Here is a 22,585-nt window from a genome sequence, read left to right as displayed (position 1 = left end):
TGCAATATGATGATATTAACAATACATACTGATTATTAAAAGAATTTTACTCTACAAAATAAATAAAATTTATTACATAAACTGTATAAAAATCAAATTTGTCTGTAGCAGTAAAAAAAGAAATCCTATTTACTTTATGAAAAAATACCATATTTACTGATGTATTTTCCCTCCTTTTTTTACTAATTTTACTGCCCAAACTTTGAGACATGAAAATTACGCAAATAATAACATTTCAGAAGAATATGGTTATAGAATTAAAAAAAAAAAAAGCAAAAAACTTTCAGAACCTTGGGCTAAACTACTAGAAAAAATATAAGAGTAAATATGGTAATAATTTTTAGCATTGATAATACAATACAGTTTTTCCTGTTTTAGCTTAGATCTATTTACTAAAATCGAACTTTAATTAATGAAATAAAAAAAAATCACTTACCAATTCCTCCTGAAGCAGCATGGGAATACTTTTCTACATGTGTACATCGATTATTGAATTGAGGCTCATACTTTGGGTACAAAGACAAAGAATCTTCATAAGAATCATCGAAACCAAGGATCTTATTCCTCTGATATTCATCATCTTCAGCAGGCACTGTCGAGAAATCATCATCCATCAAAATATCAGTTTCACGTTCACAGGAACTAGTATACTCATTCCAACTATCAGCACAATCAGATCCCTCACTGCCCAATCCCGATGTACTAACTGAATCTGATCTGTTATAGGATTTGGAATCAAATTCAAAAGATTTCAGATCTGCAGAATGATAATCTGGTGAAAGAGAACTCAGATTTCGCAGAGTTTCCATTTTACATTCTGAAAGGAGGATTTCATTATCAGAAGAATCCATCTTCTTATCTAACTTAAGGCATGGATATGAATTTGCAAAATTTGAACTTTCCATTTTATTTGGCAAACTAACATAACTCGGCACTTTAGGAGCCTTTACACTGTTTTTATCACCCTTCAAGCACTGTGATGTCTTAAATGCAGAAGTCTGACAAGGAGTAAAGTTTAATTCCTTCAAAGAAGAAACAGCTAAACATTTTATGCTAAAAGTTCCAGACTCCTTATTTGAAACATAGTTACAAACATCTCCATTCTTATATGTTCTTTTTTCAAAAGCAGAATTACATTGTTTTGTTTTTACAGTCTCCATAGACTGTGAAATCCCTTTAGGAAACGTCAACTCAGCTAAATCAGTGTACTTCACGATACAATCACGATCTAGCTGCTGTGAACACATGATGGTGGTGTCTATCATTTTATGAGAAACTGGCTTATTTTTACAGTTTTGTTCAAATGACGGACTAGAAGAATTAAACATAGGTATGGTAGCAGATTGAGATTTAAAATCCAAAACACATTCTCGTAGCAACTGTTTTTCATACTCCAACAGCTGACCAAGAAAATTAAAATTTGGAGATATTGTAGCCCTTTTTGCCTTCACATACCTAGAAAATAAGAAATTGCTTCACTAATGTAAATATTTTCCCTTTCAAATAGCATACAAATGCTATTTAGAAAATACATTTTTGATTTGAGAGAAAATAAAACATTAAATTAGGTAAAATTTATGAAAATTGGAAAAAAAAAAAAAAAAAATATTCAGTGAATTACTCCATTAAAGCATGGAGCAGATAGTTCAAAAGATTTTGAAAATCATCTTATTCCTGTACTTATTCCTTCAACATCTGTACTATCCTTATAAAACAAAATTTTATGATTTTCTGAAAAGTTTTTAATTCCTGAAATTCTAATGTAAACTTTCCACACCTTTGTATTACCATAGTTCTTATTTTGTACAGTTTATGAATTAGTTTCCCAGAGGTAAGGACTAAGAAGCTACAAAAGTGCTAAAGTAAGTACAAAATCATTACAAAATGAACTCTTGTGGTTAAGACAATCCTAATTGCTTATTAGCATGCAAGTTAAGAATTCAAATTTACAAACTTCCATATATAGAGAGAATTTTTCTTTTTGGCGAGAGGAGTGAGCTAGTAAATTCTTTTTAAGCTTCCTGTGACTTTTGGAGAGGATTTATAGAAAAATTCTTGAGAACAAGCAGATAATTTAAAAATACATGTTCAGCTAAAATTATTATCGATTCAGTATTTTGAATTACATTTACAATGATGATTTGAATGATATACAATATTCCTTTTCCCCTCCTCTCGTAGAGAAACATATTTAATAACAAAACAGAATAAGCTCCTAATGGCAGTTTTATTTAATAGTTTCAATAATTAAATCATCTCTGTATATAACCTTTAAGGTTTTGTACCAGAAAATCCACTACCACCAGCATCACAAATAATTTAAAATGCCATTTTACTGGCTGCTTTTTGCATTGGCAAGAATGTGAGGTATACATTTTTGTTGCAATTAGTGTAGCAGAAGTTTCCCCTTTATCTTTCTTAAATATAACAGGGTGAACATTTCTAAAAATATGTTGAACACTCCAAAGTTACTGCAATCTGAAGTAGTACATTTCAATAACTGTAGCAATTCACAATGCTGCACGGCCAAAATCCTGACAAGCAGAAACTGTGAGGGAAGATATGTATTCAGAATTTTACATCTGCAAGATCAATGCCTATTGAAAAGAATAACAAAAGTTTTTATTTTCAGTCATAAAATATTTCAGTTTTGCCAAAATTTAATTGTCACTTTATATAGGTTGAATCTGAAAAAGTGGGCAAAACTTTATGGTATGATAGAGCACAGCTATACAAGCAATATTCATCATGGTAAAGTCTGGGTGGAATGCAAACAGCAAGCTGATAAGTGGCATTGAAAATAGTATAAAAAGGGTAGTCCTCGCACTCTACAGCATTTTCTACCGTAGACTGCCGAGATGATGGCTGATTAATACAAACCACGAAATTTCCAAGATGATGAATTATTTGAGGTGGTCCCATAGCTTGGCCACAAGATCAACAAATCTCCAGTGTTTGGACTTTTTCCTGTGGGGGCCATATAAAAAGCCTAATCTACAAATGTCCTGTTGAAATGAATATGGAACTAGTTGTCAAGTTCGTTGTTGTTGCCAGCGATACTCGAGAAATCCCTAGTGTCTTTGCAACTGTGCGTCGATCCCTATCGCGCATTCATAGCTAGTAAGGTCTTTTGAGCAATTTCTTTGAGCATGTATTTGAATCACATTCCTGTTAATAAAATATTTCTGAAATACCTCCTCTCATTTTTGTGTTAATTCCAAATGTGACAAAAAAAAAACTACCTTTTAACTTAATTAAGGTAAAATAACATGCTGAACAAATATTAATTTAGAAGTCAAACAACAAAAATCAGCATTATCTTTGCAAAATTTCACAGGACTAGTTTCAATGGTTTTACCGAACCATTCTCCTCAGCTGCCAAGTGATAAGATAAGAATGGCTGCACTTTGAGTTTAAGATACTGGTGTCATCACCAACAAGAAATGAAACAAGAAAACTAAAACATAATTTCCTTAAAGGTTGAAGGTAAAGATGGATTGGAGGATTTAACCCATTCGTGCCGACTGTCACGTCTACATGCCAGCAGCGAACACACTCACTTCCCGGCCGACACGCAGGCGTGCCAGAGCATTTTCCCATTCAGTCCCGACTGTCACGTATTTGTGCCACTGTCCTGCAACATTTTAAAAACTATAATTTCTGCCACAAGATGGCACTGTATGTCCATATGGTTTCAGATACATGTACATTAGACCTTCTACTCAAAATGAGAGAAGCATGACTCACAAACACGCGTTTTTGATTATATAAACAAAAGGGGAAATAAATGTTTCCGAATGGCATGATTTATGACGTCTCTTTAAATTTGCACATTGTAGTTGTAAGTAGAGAAGTTTTATTTTCACTAAAGCGTTGGGTATTTTGGTTTGCAGTTCAGTTTTTAGAAAATAATTAGATCTTGTTAGATGTGAATTCTTTCTGTTTTTACCGTTGCAATGTCGAAGCGTCAAAAATGTTTAACAAAGCATGAAATAGCAGAAATGATGCAAAATATTTCAGATATTGATTCTGAAACAGATTCTAATAGTAGTGATAGAGATACTATGATATATTCTGATCATAAAGAAGCTGCCGAATCTAATGATGATGAGGACATTTTGGACATCTGTATGCCGACCTGAAATGTCCTCATCATCATTAATCCTTAATTAATTAATGTCCTCATCATCAATGTCGTTATTACGAGTGCAAGGAATGTAATATAGAACTGTGTGTAGATCCCTGTTTTCAAATTTTTTATATGAAAAGAGAATTTTAAGTAATATATTTAGTTTTCAGATGTATAATGTTAAAAGTCATAAAATGGTGAGTAATGAAAATAAAATGTGTAAAATATGCATTTAAACAAGAAATAAGGTAATTAAAATATATATAAAAATATCTATAAAGCATAAGACGGTTAAATACTCTATAGAGCATTATTAAAAGTGCAAACGCTATTATTAGCGCAAACGCTACCCGGCGCGAAGGGGTTAAGAAAATTATGTTTTAGTTTTCTTGTTTCATCAATAGATGGCACCAGTAGCTTAACTCCTGTCCAGCCATTCTTATCTTATCTTTTTCATCTTTCAATTGCACTTTGGCAGCTGAGGTGGATGGTTTGGTTAAACCATCGAAACTAGTCCTGTGAATATTTGAAAATATAATGCTAATTTTTGTTGCTTGACTTCTAAATGAATACTTTTGACTTCTTACTGATTGCATTCCGATCATACATTCCATGACAAATATTGCTCGTGTATAGCTGCGTTCTATTTACCCTTAAAATTTTGTCCACTTTTTCAGATTCATCCTATAGACAATAATGACTACATAATCCAAATAAAAATTTGAACATTAAACACTACAGGGAAGCCACCCTAACATGATCACCCAGAGTTTCAAACAAACAAGAAAGTATAATATACATTTGACTATGTTCAGTAATTTTTACTTGATTATGTTCTCAGAAATATTTATCACTTTCAAATTGGTTACCTTAGAAAGATGATTGATCAGTATTAAATACAGACATTAAAAATTAGGTTCTTATAAATTATTTAATTACAAATTAATCTAACTCTGCTCCTTTCTTAAAAAGAAAATTCACATTTTTTTTTATTATAAACAGTATTCTTTAAAGTATTCCTTGGTATTTCATTCATATTGTCATAGACCAGCTTACTCACTTTCAACTTCCGAAAAACAAAAAATTATCTATTATTTTTCAGAAAATAATCTGTTATTGTTTCTTTAATTTTTATTGTTCTTAAAAATTAAAATTTACGGAACCATCTAAAATTCTGATTTTGGCTTAGCAATTTATGCAAAGTAGCGGAATTTTAAGCTTCTGCAGAAGTTTCAAGCTGAACACATTTTTAGCACCGACTGGAGCATCTGTAACGCTGCAGTTTTACCAGTATTCTTACATCATATGTCTGTTTCAATTTAAATGAAAATTACTTACTTGTCAAACCAGTGAAAGTGAAAAAAAAAGTGAAATAAATAGAAAATTACAGAAAATTTGCATGAGCTATTTTTTGCACATTCTAATAGAAAATACAGTTAAAGGATAACATCATCATACAATTATATAAGATTATATATAAAAAATTCTAACAATTTAAAAATAAAATAAGATGTCTAACCTGTAAGCGTCATCTGAGCTCATTTTAAGGGTCTTCATAACATAAGCTATTGCAACTGTAGCAGACCTTGATATCCCAGCTAAGCAATGCACAAGAACGCTTCCACCAGATTCTTTAACTTTATCTAAGTAAATTCGATTTATATGATTTTCACGAAGTAAAACTGTGCATACAATAAATGTGAAATATTTGATTCAAATTGATGTGTTTCTGTCAGATCCATTATAACATAAGTCAAATTATGTATACTCCAGATATCTGAATTGCCAATAATCTGGGCCACTTGCTCTAATAAGTCGAAATAATTAATTTATTTATATTTTAAATTTTTTTTCATAATTTTGAATGCAGAAAGCTAATCCAGAACAGTATCCAGCTTTTCAAAAAACTTAAATTAATTTAGATGAATGTAATATGGCTTATAATGTAGCTAAAAATGGCTTATAATGTACATTTATTAAATATAAAGCCTACAAACTTTAAATAATATGCAAATCCTTCGGGCACTTAGAAAAAATAAGCGACAAAAATCTACTTAAATTCATTGCTCAGTCATAATAAGCATTCCTAAAAAAAGTTTTTCTTCTAAGCAAGTAATTTTTAAAAAACTAAACCTAGCATATCTGCATTCCATAATTTTATATTAGCTTCTTGTTACATATCATTTTTGTACACTTAAAATGCAAATTTTGTATGTTTGTGTAGGTGTCTGAATGTAATATACTTTCAGACACCTACACAAACATACAAATTTGCATTTTAAGTGTACAAAGATGTATAAAATGTAATATACTTTCACAAATTTATGAAGCTTTATTAATAAAACACTTCCCTAAAAATCATGCTGTTAATAACCTCCAAACAATTTCCATTTAGATAATTGAAATATTTTTACCAAGTGGCTAAGAGTATCTCTTGATCCAACTTTAAAAAAAAAAAAAAAAAAAAAAAAAAAAAAAAAAAAAAAAACTCCTTAAGAACATCTATGTTTAAAATGTTTTTCAAAAATGTTTCTAAGGCAGTTTTGATTGAAATGCAAAAAATTATTTCTTACGCAAAAGAAAAACTTTAAATAATTTTGGCTTAAAAAATTCCTCATGTTCCAAATTTTAACCTTCACAGTGATTACTTTCTCACCATACTTTGTGAGTTTTAATTAAGTTTTTCTCACCAAAGTTTTATAATTTCACTAAAGTTTAAAATACTCTGGATTATGTGATATATGTTTAAAGGTAAAATTTGATTTATTTTTTCCACTGAAGTATTTTAATTATTCACTTTCGGTTTAAATTCTTTAAACAAAATATAATTCTCTTTACTTAAAGTTCTAATTGAATTTTTTCCCTTATTTTCTCACCTAAATTTTATAATTTCACTAAAGTTTAAAATATTTTAGATTATGTGATATATGTTTAATTTTAATTATTCAGTTTTGGTTTCAATTCTTAAAACAAAATAGAATTTTCTTTATTTAAAGTAAAAGTTCTAATTGAATTTTTTCCTTTGCTTTGGGAAAGGGCCAGAAATTTTGGGTGAACTATTATAATTAAAATACATTGAAATGGTTCATCAGCTAATTCTAGACACAGAAAAGCAAGGATTTTTGTACGCCTGCTCTTTTAAGGCAATGGTTAATAAATTGAATGGGTATTCGATTATTTTTGAGAATTTTAATAAGGAGCAAAATTTCGCATTGTAAATCTATTGTATCTGTGCATATTTTAATTCGTTGTATTTGATTAATTATTGTATTGTTAATTACAGTAAGATCCCACTTAACGCGGGGGATACGTTCCATCAAAGTAGAGCGTAATGCGAAACAGCGCTAAACGAGGCTATCTTTTACATGTGAATATTGGGGTTAGGGTAAGATGGCTAGGAAATTGGTTAGGTATTAAATTTAAAAAGTATGTTTTTTTAATAAAAAAAAAACCAAACATTTATTTCTTAAAGCCCAAATTAATACCACATTATTATTTCTTGCAAAAATAAAAACAAAATATAAATAACAAAACGAATGTTCTTAAAAAAAAAAAACAAAATTCTCAGTCAGTCATATTTAGTTAGCCTTCCGCGTTTTCAGTGTTCTGCCTTTTTGTGACAAAAGCATCTAATGTTGTTTGCCTTTTTCTTTTGCGTTGTTCTCTTAAAAGTTCTTCATAAAGGGATAGAGCATCTCTAACACCACGCCTTACTTTTGAGCTCCTGTCAAAATTCGGATCATTTTCAATGAATTGATCCATTATTTCAGTTATCGTAGACAAACTCCTTTTTACAAACGCTATCGAAAGTTCTTTTTGCTCTTCTTCTGAATCACTGCTGTCAACATTTTTGTTTTCTTCTTGTTCAGTTAATTCCTTGAGCTCATCATTGAAAGACTAGCCGCTGCTTCTTGAATTATTTCTTCGACATCTTCCACATTTACCCCTTCAAAATATGTCTGTACAATACCGCACCAAACAAGAAATACAAGTACACTCTTTCGGATATGTATTTGAAACCTATCGCTGCATAATATTTCGGGGAATCCCCGTATGCTGCAAGCGATTTCGTGAAATCCCCGGGTTGAAATAAAAGAGCGCTAAACTGGAACAGCGCTAAACGAAACAGCGTTAAGTGGGGTCTTACTGTACTTTTTTGGATATGTTGGAGTTCCAATTTATTAATTTGTTAGTATTGAAATTGAAATTTCTTGTTTTGTCAAAAAGTAAAACTTTTTTGTAGTTAATGATTTGAAGATCTAGAAAGTCTATGCTATTTTGTGAATTAATAGTTTTATTAAGTGTAAGACAATTTGGATAAATCTCGGAGTGTTCAATTTTACCAAAATTATTAATTGTAATAAGGTCATCAATATATCTGTAGGTGTGTTTGTAGTAATTTAACTCTAGTGGTTGTAGATTTTTTTTAGAGTTAAATACTTTGATAAATAAAAAGATATTACAGATCGAGGAGCTGGAATGTAAGCCCATTGGCAATCCTCTGACTTGTTTAAAAAGTTGATTTTGAAACTTGATGTTGATTTTGCTTGCTTGAAATGTTTTGGTTTTAACATTTTAAAATTCTTTGTTGTATTTCTATGTTTATTTGAAATTAATTATGAATTTCAATTTCTGGTCTTTGTGAAATATTAGTTCTAAATTTCTTACTTTATGTCTTTAATGATAATTTTTCTTTAGTTTATGTGCAAAAATACTAGGCATGTCTGTGTTTTGTTTTCAAAATAATTGTTTTGTACATATACGTAAGTGAGTAAGACCATAAAATATGAAAGGAAATTACTAACTTTAATTTGTCAATAGTCCCTTTTAATTCCTCATTTTAATTTGGCTACTTTCCCTTCCCATCCTAAAACTTCTAACAATTTATTAATCTAAAGTGAATAATATATAAATGCTAACAATATAGCTAGCAAATGAAAGCTAACACTATATGAATCTATCATTGCATCCCATGTGGTGTGCTGTGGGTGCTTTTTATTCAATCACAAATCAAAATCACTGCTGCTAAATGCATACTTAGTTCCCTGCTTGGCCTTGCTCTCCTAATACATTGCAGTTAATCATTGTGTATTGTCCACTGTCTGAAAATGTAAACTTCCAAAAATTGTAGGGTACTTATTGCACCTATAATAATGTGTACACAAGAACATGTATTGCAAGAATTAAGTTTCCAGCAATTAATTACGTTTTGTCTTCAGCCACATGAAGAATGAATCTATGGCCTCTCCTTCATTATGCATCATTCAATCATCATCAAATTACTATTGCCCAATACTCAAGATATTTACAGAATTTACTACACAGGGTGTTCGAGATAAATTTGACATATTTAAAATTGATTATATTTTTCCGTAGGTTGGAGGTATTGACACACACTACTCGTCATTTAAAAGTTTGGACCCTTCTTCATTCATATACAAGATGTCAGAAAGGATGGATGACTGCAACCTACCTGAATCATGGAAGAAAATAACTTACATCATGATGATTTGTGCCGGTCATCAAAATAAGAATATTATGACTGCTGCCCAATGCTCCCTGAACACAGTAAAAACAATTAGGCATGAACTAAAGACTTGCAATGGTGACTACGAGGATGTAGCAAGAAGAAAGATCCCTAGCAGACGATCTGATTGCGTTCATACGGTAGAATTCCTCGCAAATCTGCAGGAACAGGTGTTGAAGAACCCTGGCATTGAAATTCGGACTTTGTCACGTGAAATGAATGTTGCAGCCTCTACTATGAAGCTTGTACTCAATGAAGACCTTCGTTACTACTCATACATGCGGATTTTTTTTTTTCCTTATGAAACCGTCAAATTTATCCCGAACACCCTGCATATACATAACAGATATATATATACACTGCTGGCCATTAAAATTGCAATAGCATGAAGGAAAGCAAATACAATTAAGATATTTATTGTATGTAAAGAATATGACATGAAGATAAAATGATTAAATTTGTAACCAGTTTGGGAGTTTACAGGGGTGCACAATTAGTAGAAACAGCTGCCACCCTTGGCACCTAAACTGGCCCTTACCTGGTTAGGCATGAAGTTGAAATGGGCTTGGATGACAGAAACGGGCAACTCATTCCATGCTGCTTTAAATCTACTTCATTATTAGCTGGAGAAAAGGTGGCGGGCCAGAATATACAGGCCAGGGCAGCAATCAAATACTCATCGAGGAATGTCAGAACACAACGTGCAACATGTGGTCTTGCATTATCTTGTTGGAAGATGGTGTTTGGCAGCCTCGAAAATAGGGCACAACCACTAGACATAAAATTTCAGAAATTTACCAATCTGCTTTCAAATTATCATCGATCTGAACAAGTGGCGTAGCTAGGGTGGGAAAAGGGGGGACATCTGTCTCCGGGCGCAGCATCCAGGGAGCGCCAAATTGTTGGTACAAAATTTTAGAATAAAGTGTTTTCCATTCATGGCAAACAGAAAGGGGCGCAAAATCTCCAGTTGTCCCCGAGCTCAGAAAACCTTAGCTACGCCTCTGATCTGAACTAGAGATGTGTGTGTTATGAACCCAATGGCTGCCCAAACCATTACTCTAGGTGCAACGCCCCCTATGCCTATATCGAATCCAAGCAGGTGACGTGCGGTCTCCTAGCAGCCTCCAGACACGTATACGGCCATCAGAATACTGCATAAAGAACTGGGACTTGTCTGAAAAGACGACATTGTGCCACTCCTGTATCAAGCTTTGTCATTCGGCATACCCGAATCGCCGTCTCTCTCTGTGCTGCATTGTCAAAGGAAGCCAAAGTAATGGTCATCGTGTTGATAGTCCACATGGCTGTTCCATTGAGCGGATACTACGCATGTTGCAAACATGCCCATTTCCTAACTATTGGTCCACGATGTGGTTGTATGGTTTTGTAGGGCTCACCTCACAATACATCTGTCCTCTCGGGCATTAGTCATAGAAGGGCATTGAGATCGTCCATGCCGTGCAATATAACTATCAGCAACCCCTTTATTCCATATTCGCATGACAGTGGTTGGATGTTGACCAGTAATGTAACGGGTGATATGATGTAACGATAATCCACACTCTCAATAGGCAATGATCCTGCCTCTATCGCATACCAATACTTGCTAGTAAGCATTCCTTATTATTATTCGAGACATAACATGATATTCTACTGATGAATTCTTATATTAATTTTGATTTGTTTAGATGTGTGACCTCTTATCCACAGCTGCAATTATTAATATTGATGGAGAATTGCCTTGTTTCGATTCCAATTTAATTTTACTTTTGATGCTTTAAGTTTATTTTCCTTAAATCCTGCTACTATAGTGCAGGACTAGTTAAATTTTTGTTTTTAATTTTTGGTATACTTCTATGTTTCTCTTTGTATATGTATATATATATATATATATAAAAAAAATTTTTATTTATAAAAAATGTTTTTGTCTTTTTTCTTTTTGTGTCTTCTCTTTACATATAATTGTTATCAGTCCAACTTAGTATTACTATCATAATAATAAATGAATAAAAACTCTTTAGTTGAATTTACCCCTTTCTTTTTATAGTATAAATGTCTCATGGGTCACTCTGGTGCAGTTTGGCTACTTTTTACAGAAGAAAAAGTGCGACGGCTTAAAATAGCTAAAAATTATTTATTATACATATTATTGCATATGCATTTCATGTTTCAATTAGGTATTTAACTAAAAATGAGAATAGATCTAATTACAAAGGAATTTTTACATCTTTCAAGTACACGTTTAAAATTCTCCTGACTGGAGGCCACAAAAAGAATACATATGAAAGTAGGAACATTGCTTGCTAAAACAGACATTGCTGTGAAAGTTATGCATTCTGACAATTTGGCAGGTTCTAAGATGGAAGCATTAATATGTAAGTGACAAATTCTTTTGAACAGAAAAACAAAAATTATTTTTTATCCCCCCCCACAAGCAAAAATCATAACAAGTAAATTTTTATAAAAGAAATGTATAATTACCAAGGAACTGAAAGGCTTTAGGGAAATGAGGTAACAGTTTCTCACTGTAATTATCAATCACAGGTATTCTTAAGAAATGAGACTCTTGAATAAAATCAGGTTTGGGGCAGGTTGTACTCACATTTAGTTGGTATGTAATATTGTAATGCTGCAAAGATAAAAAGAATAGGTATCTTATAAGTTTTGACAGATAATTAGGAATAAAAATTAAAAATTGAGGAAATCTAACATGAAATAAAACACAAATATGCAGAATTACATGTAAATTAAAACTTGCCCCCTTCCCCCCAAAAAAAGATAATCTTATTGTCAACATAATTCATTCCACCATTCAATAAGTAAAAAAAAAAAAAAGATCGAACACATGAAAGAATAAGTTCAATTATTTCATCACATCTTTCTGTTGCAAGCAGTTTAATAAAGTGATTAAGCAGTTTAATAAAGTTTAATAAAGTGATTAATCAAACATTAAGGCACAAAGTCGAAATTCTTGACATGAAGAAAGATGACTGCAATTTGATTATGTCCTTAGCTTTTACATGCTGATAGTATTCTGCATTAGTGGAACATAATGCAACATTATTTCAGCTCAAGAATTAAAGAATCAGCTCAAGAACAGCTCAAGAATTAAGGAAAAATTATCAATTGAACATACGTGATTTTCAAACATCTCTGGAAAATATGCAGTTAATTACTATCGATATTTAAAAACTTTAATATGTCTAATTTAATAAATGTGTAGTATTCATATATAAGGCAAAATTAGATCTACTGCACTTACTTGAAGAATTTCTTGATTGAGTGCATCATGTTGTGAACCCAAGTACAGAAATGGCAAAATCTTAGTGGGTCCATGATTAGTAACTGGGAGGCAAGGCTGAGATAATGAAGTTAAAGGTGCATATTTTGTTCTTTCATCTTCACAAAGATGAGGATAGGCGGCTTGAAATTCAAGGAATCCACCTGCATCAGAAATAGGTATGATTATCATAAATGATTAATTATATTTGTTTGCATGTATAGATAGATATACATACATGTATATATACAGAATAGTTCACAAAATATGGCAATACTTTGGTTCATACCACTTATTGCAGGTGACAACACTAATAATAAAAAATGCAAGATTGAATTTACTGTTTGGAAAATTTTCAGGCTGATAATAAAATAAAATTAAAATCTGAAAGGGTTAAGATTTTAACTGTTGCTCAAAAGGCCTCTTTTAAATTTTAATACAGTTTATCAGCAGATTATAACAGAGATAGAATAGCGAAACATTTTATGAGATACTAGATGAATATAGCACATTTTGACCAGGAGTTCCCAATGGCATTGGCATAGACTTCCTAGGAGTCCATGAAATTTTAAAGGTGGTCAATACTCAAATATGTATTGGCAACTGATCAGCATAATTAAGACTTCAGTGATTAAAAAAAATATTAATAAAACTGATAGTTAATTGTTTATTCATATATAGCTATATCATGTGATATGGTAGAAATCACATATAATAAATATAAGGGATAAAATCCATAAAAAATTGTTTATAAGTTAAATACTGCTCCTCTACTCCACCACTGTGATTATGTTGTATGATCTGTATCAGCATTTCCCAACCAGCTTCCAATAATCCTTGGACTCACAAAACACTGTTGAGGGTTCTGCCAGAAATAGGGAAATAACACATGTGTCATAAAAGAGAAGACAATTTTTTTCCCTAGTTCAGAACTGCACTTAGGTAATTATGGTGGGAGAAGCGGGTGTGATTGGGACAAGAATCAAGTGGGTGATAACTGAAAAGCTGCCTTTGGTTGTTCAGCTATACAACTTATCAGATGTCTAGAGTTGTATGAATTTCTTTGTTCCTTGCATTATCAACCCAATTGTAAAAAAGAGTCATATATATATATATTTTTTTTTAAGTTAAATGACTAACTTATTTTTTAGCAATTTTCATTAAGCTGTACATATGCATGCAACACAAGTCTATCTGAACATAGCCGAACAATAAAAGGCAGCTTTTCAATTGTCACGGACTAGAATCTAGTGCGACTGCATATGCATTAGTGATGCAAAAAGTGTAGGATCATATGGTTAAACAGAGTGCTAATGTCTTTCTATTTTACTCCTTTTTTTAGTATTTTACTTGGTTTTGGCCCTTATTTTTTAATCATTCCCTAGATTTTAATGATTAAAATATGACAATACCTGAAGACAAACAATCCAGATAATTTTGAAGAGACTATAGTTAAAGATTTAAAGTGTCATATAAAATTTCAAAAAACTGGTAAAGAAAGAGGTGCAAAAAAAGTTCTTTACAATGAAAGTTATTTATCAATAGGCTTCACATGAACTGTTAATCTAGAATGACCTTTTCTACTCTGTCTCGTTTGTGGTGAACTTTCGAATATAGCAACGGATCCAACAAATTAAATCCACATTTTATGACAAATCAAACTAATATAAAAAATAGAAAATTATTAATTGTTTTAAAACTCTGTTACAGTCTCAAAGTAAACAGAGTACAGTTTTTGTAAACATATTCACAATTAGTGAAAAGGCTCAGGAAGCAAGTTACATGGTAGCAAAGGTTATCGAGCAGAAAAGGAAAAGTTATACAACTGGTGACATCTGATAATACCTGCAAGTAAAATTATACAGGGTAAATACTGAAAGAAGATCAGAAAGGAAAACTGAAAATACTCCAGTCTAGAACAATACAGCAAGTTGACAAATCAATGATATGTCACACGATGTTGAAAAGATTTTGTATGATGAAGAGGGAAAAAAATGGCAATTTTCAATTCAAGTGGATGAGTTGAGAGATTTAACCAACAAATGTTCTAGCATTTGTAAGATTTGTTTCTGAGGGAGAAATTCTAGAAAACTTCCTCTTCTGTAAAGAATTACTTCAGAAAAGCAAAGGATTAGATATATTTAATATACAGTACAAAATCTTTAATCCGGACTCGTCGGGACTTCCGCGTTTCCGGATTAGGTTTTTTTCCGGATTATAGATCATCAATTTAAATCTGGTAAGATGGCATGCATAAATTATAAAATTTAAAAATATGAAATCGTATTTTATGAAATAAAGAGCAATTACGATCTAAAGGGTATCAAAACTAAAAAAAAAAAAAAAAAAAAAAAAAAAAAAAAAAAAAAACTTAATATTTATTTGTTTACTTTATTAAACATTTCTTTCAACGTAAGTTGTTTAAGTTGCTTAATTATACGTGCTAATACTTTCTCTTTAATTCTATAAACAGACATAATCTCTTGTTCAGTTACAAAGTTCCACTGTTCAAGTCCTGTAATTGCTGTGCTGAGAATACCAACTAACTTGTCAACCGAAATTTTTTCATTTTCACTAACCTCTCTGTCACTTTCTTCATGCCTTTATCCATTTTTTTTTTTTTTTTTTTTTTTTTGCAGCAATTCCACTTTTTGTTTGATGGACATCCAAACATGCTTTCGCTTTGTAGATCCTTTGGCAGCTCCTGAATTGGAAACTCTTTTTGACATAATCGAAAGTTCAAGCTTACTTTTGATAAAATTGCTCTAACAATCTGCAAAAAATAATAAGCCGGATCCAATTAGAAGATTAAGGAAGAATGCAATCTGCAACATTAACTGAACTAGATAGTTTTAGCCTAGCTTATACCGTCCGTTATACATTAAATGCGTATGCGTAAACATATTATGCGCATGCGTAAACGCTATGCATGCGCAGAAAGTTTGAAGCTTTTGAGGTCCGGATTATAGATCATTCCGGATTAAAGACTTTGAACTCTATTACATGCCTATCTAAAAAGAGACTATCTTTCTTGGAAGAATTGTATTGGCATTTGTATGGATGGTGCTGCATCCATGATTAGCTCTATACAGAAGGCTTTTTTTACTCTTGTAACAGAAAAAAATGAAAAAGTAGTTTCCAGACACTGTTTTACTCATAGAGAGGTGATGGTGTCAATCTCTTGGCAATGAACTATAAAAGGTATTTGATGATGTTATACAAATGGAAAACTTCATTCAACAAAAACCACTTCACCTGAGAATTTTTAAAATGCTAAGTGAAAACATGGATAAAGAACATACAAATAATCTGTTGTTACACACTGAAATCTGATAAGTAGAGCTTTTAATGGGGTTTTTGAGCCACAGGAAGAAATATGTGCATATTTTCAACAAAACAACAAACAAGATATTACTAAATGCTTTGAGGATCAAACGTGGATGCAGATACTAGCAGATTTAGCAGATATTTTTCATCACTTGAATCAGATAAAGGCAGATGAAGTTACTGCAAAGGAATGGAGAAAATATACTCACTTCAACTAACAAGTTTCTTGGGTTTAAAAAAATTAAACTTATGGACAGATCATGTTGTAAAAGAGAATCGTGATATGCTTGAATTACTGGTAGAACAAAAAAGTGAAGATGGATGCCAATAAATTTCAATTTTTATTTTATCCCACCTAGGAGCTGTCGAAGTAAATTTATTGTTATTTTTCATCCGTGTCAACAGAATTACACGATTGGATGAGGAATCCATTCTTTTGCATTTCTGTCCATCCTCAATAACTTAACTTTAAAAATAGAAGAAGGTAACTTACAATTGGATGGTATATTGAAAATGAAATTTAATGACGTGGTTTTGGATAAATGCTGCATTTCAGTTGAAAGTAAGTATCCAACAATTCATAGGAAAGCAATTAATATAGTACTGCAAGTTTCAACATAAAAAAAAGTATTAAGAGCAAGGATAGAAATCATCTTTTTCTTGTGCAAGATGAATTCCACTTATGTATATTGAAAATAAGACAACGAATTCAACATTTATATTCAAAAACAAAGGCACAGATTTCACATTAATATTTGTCACAAACAGTTACACTAAAGAAATTTATTATTTAACTATACCTAATTATGTTTAAAATTATATGAATTGCATGTAATTGGAATTTTCTTAATAAACAATAATATAGTCATTTTTTGTTTCCATTGATGATCATTAACAAAAATATTAAAAAATATTGTTACACAAATGCTGGGATTCCCTAGAACTTGAACATTATCACAAGGGTTTCATAAGAGTGAAAAAAACTGAGAAACACTGCTTGAATTAGAAAGAAAAATGTAAGGGAATGGGGGAAAAAAAATTTTTTTTTTTTTTTTGTATGTGAAATGTGAAAAAATATGTAATACAATTCTATAAAAATATTTAATGTTTTTAATTACATATATCATGAACTAAATGCATTTTATTTTAATCAATCAGATTAAAAAAGAAAAAGAAAAAAAATTTCTAGTCTCTTAATTCCATACAATCATATTAAATCATGCTTTAAAAAAATGCTAAAAAATATGGCAATAAAGCTCTTTTACATAATATTAACAATAAAAGATAATGAACAAAAATGAGAAAAATACTGAAAAATGGAAGTCACAATCATATCAAATATAAATTAAAGTACAATGAAACACAAGTTGCAACAAATTTACTAATTATGTAGAAAGAAACTACACATGCAAAAAATATTATAATACAAAATATCTAAATTATTCAATGAATCAGAAAAATTTAATATGCCTTCACAAACAATTTACATTTAACATTGATCTTGGCATATAAAATATTTTGGCTATTATGCTACTATTTATATGAAAAATAATTTGGCCAAATTTTGAGAATACAGAGCAATCATAGCATGGAATAAAATGACCTACAGTGCATTCACAGATAAACTACAGTGCAGCCATTTACTAAGCAGTGTTCTTCGATCTTACTTGCATAGACTGAGCCATGTCAGTATTGTTACGAAATGTACAGGCTGTACAGGCGCAGTAAGATAGAGCAGTTTTAGGGTTGCCATAAAACGGCAAGGGAAGGCAGGGTTGCCACATTTGGCAAGAAATCGCCCATTTGGAGACAAAATTGGCGATATACTATGGAAGGATGGAGAACCTTCTAAACGAATTTGTACCGGTTTAGCCCAGAATGTTCTCGAACACAAGCCGAAAGCTATGGAAACTCTGCTGGTCACCGTCAGTTAGTGTGTGTGTCTCGTCTAGCGAGTCAGTCCATGTGGAGTGGATCAAGTTGACAGGCGGGCAGCGAGTGCCGAGTGGGTCGCCGAGTGCACCGCAAGAGTCTCATAGTATATCGTGGTTAGCGCATCGTCGAGAGAGCATGCTGAGCTCCGGCACTGAACCAAAGAGTCGGGAGTTGTGCTCGTGTGTCGTTGAGTGCATCGCGAGTTGTAGCGTGGAGAATCTCAAGAATACATGGAGTTCCGAGAACAACCAAGGAGAGTCGGAAGCTGTATTCTGGTGCTTTGCGGTGAAGTTGTCTCCACTGTGATAGCCTGATAACCTGAAGGCTGTGTCAATGATCGTGTTTATAATAGTTCATCGACGACTGTAAAACGAGTTTTGGAGCTGTCCTGACAATACTGGCAAATAAAGCGTGTTTCGATACTTCATCAAGTGTCCTCGTTATTCACTCCAAATCTACGAACCCTGTACATAATGTGAAGAAGAAAGAAAATAACGTAACAAATGGTGCCAGAAAAAACACAGCAACTGGTGTCAGAAGTAGGATTTGCGAGTGAATGCCTGCAGACCCGCCTGCAGAGGAAAGCCATGGCGGAGGAAACGAAGACTTTGATGGGCTTCTTAGCCGAGATAAAAGCCACATATGCTGAAATAAAAGCCGGATGTGCTGAGATAAAAGCCGAATATGATGAGATAAAAGCTGGATGTAAAGAGATAAAAGCTGGATGTAAAGAGATAAAAGCTGGATATAAAGAAATGACAGCTGAGATCAAAGCCGGACTAGAAGAGAAGAAAGACCGATGAGAAGAGATAAATGGCGGCCAAGAAAAGGTGCGAGAGCAACTCCAACATGCGAAAGTGGAGCTTACAGAAGAAACTGGATCCATAAAAGACGATGTGGATATGAGAGAAGTGGCTTCTGAAGAATCAAAGGATGAAGAAATGAAGAAAGTAGCTAATGAACTGTCTGAGAAATATCCAGAAATGAAGGATGAAACATCTAACGGGATTAAAGAAACAGAACAGAAACATAAAGAAATAAAAGACGCAAAAGAAGCTTTTGATTCTCAAGTGCCTGGAAGTGGAAGAAAATGAAAATGCGACTGTTAAGTTCGTCGAAATTGATAGTGAAATTATGAAGTCGCAGTTAGCAAGAATTGAACTATCTGAAAATGCATGTGATGCAGTAGATGGAAGAAGCTGATGCACAACTGACGCAGAGTGCACCAATATTGCAAGAAGATTCTCCCATTTCACAAACTGAGATGTGTCTCCTAATACAAGTTGCACTGACACGAACTTGATTTTAAGCGAGAATAATTGTGTTTGTGAAGAATCGGGTTCCATTAGCGACTCTAATGCAAACATCGGGACTGGTTTTCAGGAAATAGAGGAAAATAAGCCTGTACCAATTGCTGAAAATAACGAGATGAACTGTATGCATGCTGCGAATGAGCTACAGAGTAGTGAACAAACTGTTTCACATCTTCCTGTGGATAACAAGTCTGAAAGGACTGAATCTTCAAACTGTGATATGCAAAACAGAAATACATCTGAGAACTACAGTGGAAAGGTATTTGATCCGGTATATTTTAATGAAAAGACAGACTGAAATTCATTCTGAACTTTAATTTTGTAGAAATTTAAAATTGTTATGTGTTAAATTTGTGTATATAACTTGTACATAGTGTAAATATTTGTTTCTTTAGTTATGCTATTTGTTTGTTTTACAACGTTTTGTTAGTATGAAAGTTGGCTTCTGACCAAAGGTTGTACTGCCCGGGACGTGCAATCCTTGGGAGGGGGCAGTGTTACAAAATGCACAGACGCGGTAAGATAGCTTCCTCGCAAAGCAGTTTTAGGGTTGCCATAAAATGGCAAGGGGAGGCAGGATTGCCACATTTGGCGATATACTATGGAAGGATGGAGAATCATCTGGAACGAATTCTTACCGGTTTAGCCCAGAATGTGCTCGAACACAAGCCTAGAGCTATATAAACTCTGCTGGTCACCATCAGTTAGTGTGTGTGTGTCTCGTCTAGCGAGTCAGTCCCTGCAAAACGGATCGAGTTGACAGCCGGGCAACGAGTGCCGAGTGTCCCGTCAAGTGCAGCGCAAGAGTCTCGTAGCATATCGCGGTTAGTGCATCATCCAGAGAGCGTGTTGAGCTCCGGGCATGACTGAACTGAAGAGTTGGGAACTGTGCTCGTGTGTTGTCGAGTGCATCGCGAGTTGTAGCGTGGAGAATCTTGAGAATACGTGGAGTTCCGAGAATGACCAGGGAGAGTCGGAAGCTGTACTCTGGTGCTTTGTGGTAAAGCTGTCTCCACCGTGACAGCCTGATAACCTGAAGGCTGTGTCGCTGATCGCGTCAGCGTGTTTATAGTAGTTCATCGAGGACCGTAAAATGTGTTTTGGAGCTATCCTGACAATACTGGCAAATAAAGTATGTTTCAATACCTCATCAAGTGTCGTTGTTATTCACTCCAAATCTATGAACTCCGTACGTAACATGAAGAAAGAAAATAACATAACAACTGGTATCATAAAAAAAATGTAACAGTATATTTATCTATTAGTGATAAGCAGTAATTTTTATTTACTAAGTGAAAGTTTATTGTAAGCTGAGAATAACAATACCTCTTTAAGATTTAATCTGTTTAAGATACACATTTAAAAGTTTTCAAATACCTTTTAAAATGTTTACACTATTGTAGACAGGTAAAAGTTTTTGAAGGAAAACCGCCATGAAACTGTCAGGGAGAAGGCATTTGGCATCTCGAGTATTCTGATCATAAACAATTATATCAATGCTTCTATCAACTTCCCAGTGGCAGTTTTGAGCCAAAAAGTCTTCAATGCTTATCTGAAAAAGAAAGGGAATATGACATATATTCAATAACTATGGGTTTTAACATACAAATGCAATATTAATGAAGCAAAGGAATGTCATCGTTTAGATTTTCACAATGGTATAAATATTATACATTATAATCTTAATTTTTAATTTCACATTTGAAATAAGAATTGTTGATATTTATATTTATCTTAAAAAGTATTTTAATGAAATAATAAATTTCATTCATTGCTATTAAATAAAAAGAATTTAGTCACCACTAAAAATAATAACAAACAAATTTCATATGTTCACAGTATATAGACACAATAAATTAATTTCTTATAGTTACAAAATGTAAAAATACCTTTTCTTGCTGTAGGCGTCTTTTCATAAGTTTAGCACAGCCAACATTTATAGCATTAACAACATGAGAGGCATTGTATTCAAGAAAAGAACGACTGTCAAGTATTAATGCCTGCAAAACAAAGTGAAATATTTAATAACACATCATTAACCTTCAACATTTCACTGAATTATACACTAGTCATCAAAATTAAAGGATAATGATAGAAATAAAATGTAACTGACACTTAAATATTATTAATAGAAATTTGTATAAAAGGATTAGTTAACATAAATTACAAAGTCTGGCAGTTGATTATTCACAAAATATTGAAATTAAAATCAAATTTATGGAAATTGGAAAATGATGGAAAATCTAAGTCACCTCTTGGGGGGGGGGAACATTTTCTTTAATATGGTGTAAGGTCACCTCAGATAGATATGTATACACACATCTTGATTTCATAGACTTTAACCAAAATGTTAATCAAGTCTAGTGGAATTACACGTCACTTCTCTAAAAAATGCATTTTTCAGCTATTGGAGAGTCTGGGGAGGAATTTGGTGCCTTAACAACATGCACAACTGGGTTCAAGTCAAGTGAGTAAGATGGCCAATCTATTTGAGCGAAATCTTCTGTTTGCAAGTATTCCGATACCACATATGCTCAGACTGAGCATTGCCATCCATTAGCAAAAACTCTGGACGAACAGCACCTCTGAACAGTTTACAGAACCTCCTTGAAAGATACACAAGCTTGGTGCAGCCTTTTGTCATCCAAAACCAAATCTCTTGTAGTTGCTTCATGGTTACTTTGCATTCAAAACGACAGAAAATGATCTGAGCAGTTGTTGCCCTTGGTTGCCCTTGACCAGGCTGTCTATCAACTGATCCAATGCTTAAAAAGTGGCACAAACTTTTGATATGACACTTTGAGGAATATTCAAATGCTGGGCAAACTGGTGACATCCATTTGTGCTTGACCCCTCTCAATTCTACCAATTACTCGCCACTTCTGACCCTCACTTAAAATTATGCCTTTTAACCATAACTACTGATACTTGAATACTGATCATTCTCAGAAACCACATTCATTTTCAACATCACTACAAACCAGAATTCCAATATGCTTCCATTGCACATCATACTGTCAATCTGCATATTTCATGCATTAACATACTATGTATATTCAGTTTTGAATGTC

The 22,585-nt window shown here is 32.7% G+C and overlaps 1 protein-coding gene across 7 annotated transcripts in view; it reads right to left on the bottom strand.

Moving 5' to 3' along the window:
- The window catches only part of LOC118182671 (uncharacterized), a 119,754-nt gene that overhangs the window by 15,218 nt on the left and 81,951 nt on the right, over positions 1 to 22,585 (bottom strand). For all 7 annotated transcript variants that reach the window (XM_035352059.2, XM_035352054.2, XM_035352052.2 and 4 more), the window contains 6 exons: positions 21,404 to 21,514; positions 20,892 to 21,066; positions 12,922 to 13,103; positions 12,141 to 12,288; positions 5,649 to 5,772; positions 437 to 1,455 (listed from right to left, as the gene is read on the bottom strand). In XM_035352059.2, the coding sequence (XP_035207950.1) occupies positions 437 to 1,455; positions 5,649 to 5,772; positions 12,141 to 12,288; positions 12,922 to 13,103; positions 20,892 to 21,066; positions 21,404 to 21,514 (1,759 nt within the window). The remainder of the gene's footprint in view (positions 1 to 436; positions 1,456 to 5,648; positions 5,773 to 12,140; positions 12,289 to 12,921; positions 13,104 to 20,891; positions 21,067 to 21,403; positions 21,515 to 22,585) is intronic.

The sequence above is a fragment of the Stegodyphus dumicola genome, chromosome 12 (genome assembly GCF_044657685.1).
Source record: "Stegodyphus dumicola isolate Sdum_Otavi_A_Nest chromosome 12, ASM4465768v1".
NCBI lineage: Eukaryota > Metazoa > Arthropoda > Arachnida > Araneae > Eresidae > Stegodyphus > Stegodyphus dumicola.
Note: the sequence above shows the minus strand (reverse complement) of the source record. Positions and strands in the feature narration are given on the sequence as shown.